We start from the raw sequence: 4,687 nt of genomic DNA on the forward strand, positions 1-4,687 counted from the left end.
ATTATTATTAGTCAGATTTTTTTAACATTTAGTGTTCTTATCCCCCAGTATATGTCATTCTCACAAAAAGGAGGAATGTGTAATTTACTTACTTTAAGTCATCAGTTATATTTGCTTTATTAGTGTGCAACCCTTTACTTTGCAAATAATACTCATCAGCCATTGACCAGATAAACAAGACACAATTTACTGATTTACACACTTGCAGCACACAAAGAACGTCATGTTTAAAATCTAAATGTGCAATAGAGATGGAGAGCTATTCCTACAGCATGTCTAATAAAACTGAATGCCACACTGGCATAAGTGAAATATCACTGTGATATTTGTAAGAGTTTGCGGTTTGGGTGTTGCTACTACATAAACAGTACTAGTCTTTAGTATATACAGGAATTGTCAACTAATTGGGGTCAGATACTCGTGAGAAAAGAAACAATGTTTAATTGATAAACCGTACAAATCAAAATGTCAGACCAACTAAACAACGTGTGTTTTATTTTTTATTCTGTTTTCAAGCGTTCGTTCTTAAATACAGTGAAGTGGTTGTGGCTTTGGCATTGGTCTATGCAGCGATAACAAGCTGCTGATCTAGACTAAATCTAGACTAAACACCCACAAACGTGGGGTCTACCATGGCATGTGCTTCTAGCGAACCTGTGAACCACACCACAGCTTGGCTCCTTGGGTCTTGCATGAGGGAGCCCAACCTTGGCAAACCCCACACAGGTGTTTATCTGTCTGTCTGCTGAAGAGGTGAGATGGAGGCAGAAATAGGACAAAAGGGGGAAAGTGATTTTGAGAGGTACTGAGAGGTAAAGGTTTCTGTTGGCAGGGGTGAGAGGGGAGAGGAATGTCCTTGAGTCTCTGTTTTACTGCACGTTCTCCATCATCTTGAGGAATTCTGAGGGAAAAGAGACATTTTGTTGTTTCAATACCTGATGTGAATTCATGCACGCTCATAAATAAAAGCAAATGTAATTTATAAACCAGCATACCATCAAAGTCCAGCATGCCATCGTTGTTTTTGTCTCCATCTTTAAGCAGCTCATCGATCTCTTCCTCTGAGATGGGTTCACCAGTGCTGCGGATGATCTCGGCAAACTCATCTCTGTCGATGTAGCCATCAGCGTTCCTGTAGATTCACAGTGTTGCATATGAGTCTGGGTAAGATTCAAAAACAGGTGCGCACAAGTAATATCAAATGACGTACTTGTCCAGCACGCGGAAGCATTCGGCCAACTCTTCCTCGCTCTTGCCAGCCTGGTCCTCCTTTAGGAGTCTCACCATCATGACCAAGAACTCCTCAAAGTCGATGGATCCGCTGCCTGAGGTTTCAAGTATAAAGTGCATTAGCTATTACAATCTACATTTTTATATTTAATGCTTAAATGTATGCAAACACAGAAAGACGATGAACATACTTGACGTGACTGCTTCTAGAGTTACATCAATGTATTTTTGACTTTAAACAGGGTTTTAATCTTCAAGGTAAGTTGTCCTTTTTCGGCCTACAGCGTTATATAGTTCTATATTTTTTTCTATGGCATTTTGCTTACCGTCTTCATCGACCTCCTCGATGATTTCTTCCAACTCCTCTCTGGTTGGATTCTGACCAAGCATCCTCATGACGGTACCCAACTCCTTGGTGCTGATATCACCGCCACCGTCGGTGTCGAACATGTCGAAGGCAGCCTTGAACTCTTTGAAATAGATGCATTAAGTTTAATGGAACAAAACGCCGTGGATATTGGTATAATATATATACGTTTATTAGTTTGTACACTCACCGGCAAGCATCTCCTCGCTCAGGTATGAGCGGGCCTCTTGTTGCGCGTCAGTCTGTGAGACGGTTACATTATGAACGGTTAGTTACAGATATAAACAGTGCAAAGCATTATTCTGATAATAACCAGCGACCCTGGACCACAAAACTAGTCATAAGGTTCAATTTTTTGTAACTGAGATTGGTACATCATCTGAAAGCTGAATAAATAAGCTTTCCATTGAGGTATGGTTTGTTAGGATAGGACAATATTTGAAATCCTGGAATCTGAGGGTGCAAAAAAATTTAAATACTAAGAAAATCGCCTTTACAGTTGTCTAAATGTTCTTAGCAATGTATTTTACATTTACATTAGGAAATCACAAAATATCTTAATGGAACATGATTTTTGGCATAAAAGAAACATTGATAATTTTGACCCATACAATATATATGTTGGATATTGCTACAAATGCTTACCCATGCTACTTATGATTAGTTTTGTGGTCCAGGGTTACAAATGAGAAAACCGGTTTGTTCTGGAGAGCCATTTGTTTGTGTTTTCTTAATAATGCACTGTATGCATTAAAGGGCTTTGCAAACAGCAGATGGTGCCTAGAACTTTCCTCAAGACAGTTTGCGACTATTTTAAGGCTCAGCACGTTATCCTCGCAGTCAGTGACTGTACATGGTAATTCCGAAACAGGATCCTTGGAATGTGTCGCCTCAGCTTCTGGTTAACCCACTTACCTAACCTGCTGACCAGATTCATATCAAATAGCAGGATGTCCATCTTACTCATTTCTACCCACCACCTCTTTTTATAAACATTCATTAGTACCATTTTAGCCTACTTAGCCTAACATATATTAATGATGCTTCAGATTGATCTTTGACTATTTGATATCTTGGAATAATTAAACTCCTTCAAGCTATTTTTATCCATGTTAAAACATTATTACATCATAGAAAAAAAAAATGGCCATGAGGAACTTACAATGGACTTTGCTGCAACGTGTGATGAATTTGTAGCATTGAGTGTAATATTTTTTGTTCAGATTTTTTAGATTTGAAGTGAGAAATCTTTGACTTGTAGCACAAGTTAACTAGCAGTCAAATAACTTTGAATCTATAAAAAAAGTCACCTAAACATAACACCTAATAGTTTCTTTCAGATTATATCAGACATTATTGCCCAGGCAAAGATGATGAAAATGTTCTAGTAGAAATGAGACACAGTAAACAGATTTAAATACATTCTATTTTTCAAAACTAAATAAAACTTATTTCATTATAAAGCTTTATTAAAAGCAAACATAGCTGCAACAGAAGTATTACCAAAACTCTTATTGTGTATAATCCATTATTAATAATGACAGAAATGTAATTCTGATTACTTTTTGACTAGGCCCCATTTGCACATTTTATGTTTTCATGCGTTCATTAGCAAAACTGACCATTTAGATGATTTAAACTCTTACCATGGTTGTGGATTAGCCTCCTCACTTATATCCACGAGACAAGCAGTGGTCAACGCGCTTGCACCCCAACAGAAAGACTAGACGTCAAGTGACAGTTCTGACACACTTTAAACAGGCCACCCAAGACCCGCCCACAGGCCTCCAGATTTAGAATCCTGAACTTTTAGGGTTCGACTGCTCACATAAGCCAATAGAAATGTGAAATGAGTACACTTTAAGAACAGTCTGCGAGAATACAGGAAAATGGTAACTGCCTTATCCTGTTGTGTTTATCATCAGAACGCCTGTATTTAAGGAAGACCTGTTCAAAGATACAATAAAATAATTATTTAGTGTGTCTGGTAAAACTTCATTGTGGAAACTGCATGTTAGTGTTGACCACACTAATGTTTAGGAATGAAATCCTGGCACATTTTTGTCCGGAGACACTCCTCCTAATTCTCCTCAACATTTTACTAAATGTGAGAAGCAACGTACTTATGAATTATAATAGCCATTAAAATGTAAAATAAGTAGCTTACAGATGGAAATTCATTTTTGTGGTGGTGAGAGGCGATAGTGTTCTGCACAACCCCCCTTTAGTCAAGTCAAGAAACCCTAAACCTCTTGGGAAGATGCTGTGTTGCAAATCTTCAGCGTGCCCTGAATAGCAAACGGTTTAGATCTCCACTCCACCCCACCCAAAACCCAACAACACAAATGGCGACACAGGTACCCCAAACTCCGAAGAGCCTAAACCCGAGTTTCCATGTAGGGCATGTGTTTCCTGAGCGAGGAATCGTACGGATGTGGATTGGAGAAGGATGTGGAGGAATTCTGAGGAGGGGGTTGCGGACTATATACTTTCAGGCAGAAAAGAAGAGCAGAAGGTCCGGTTTTGCAGTTTGCATATCAATGCAGCTTTGGAGATTTGCTTTTACATTGGCACTGGCTTGAGATAACACCTCCATCAATATGACCTGAAGACATCGAGGTGTTACAAGGATCACATGGCTTTCCACCATGAGAAGAAAACAAGGAAACTGACCTTTTGCACCTTTCAGAACTTGTATATGTATAACTTGCATGCTCCTGGCACAAAAAGTTGACTTTAGGATTCGAAATTGATCTTTTTAATCTTTTTTTGGCCATGTGAAGACTAGGCAGGGTAAGCAGAAAAATATTGGAAGAGACCGACAAGCGAAAAGATAAATACATCTCGCTACGGATCTACTGGACGGCCAAAGTGTTGTGTATTTTGGACATGTGGTACTGGAAACCAATATGGTGGGATGTTCTTGTTTTATGGGCAAGGTGGGTGAGAAGATCACATGAGTTACAGCTTCTAGAAATGGCTTTATTAATTTTCAGGCCTGAAATTACATTTAACTTTTAAAAATGTTAGACTCGGAGAGATTCTGTATAATTTTAGATAATACTATTACAGTAAAAAAAAATTGCCAAA

At 38.6% G+C, this 4,687-nt stretch overlaps 1 protein-coding gene across 1 annotated transcript; it reads right to left on the reverse strand.

Annotated features, from left to right (window-relative positions):
* Positions 1 to 166: 166 nt before the first annotated feature.
* On the reverse strand, positions 167 to 3,374 carry tnnc2.2 (troponin C2, fast skeletal type, tandem duplicate 2). Its single transcript, XM_051096087.1, has 6 exons — positions 3,244 to 3,374; positions 1,788 to 1,839; positions 1,557 to 1,700; positions 1,211 to 1,325; positions 996 to 1,132; positions 167 to 901 (listed from the first exon to the last, which is right to left on the reverse strand). Exons 1-6 carry the CDS (start codon positions 3,244 to 3,246, stop codon positions 870 to 872), a joined length of 483 nt encoding a protein of 160 aa, XP_050952044.1. The 5' UTR covers positions 3,247 to 3,374; the 3' UTR covers positions 167 to 869.
* Between the last annotated feature and the right edge of the window lie 1,313 nt (positions 3,375 to 4,687).

The sequence above is a fragment of the Labeo rohita genome, chromosome 23 (assembly GCF_022985175.1).
Source record: "Labeo rohita strain BAU-BD-2019 chromosome 23, IGBB_LRoh.1.0, whole genome shotgun sequence".
Taxonomy (NCBI): domain Eukaryota; kingdom Metazoa; phylum Chordata; class Actinopteri; order Cypriniformes; family Cyprinidae; genus Labeo; species Labeo rohita.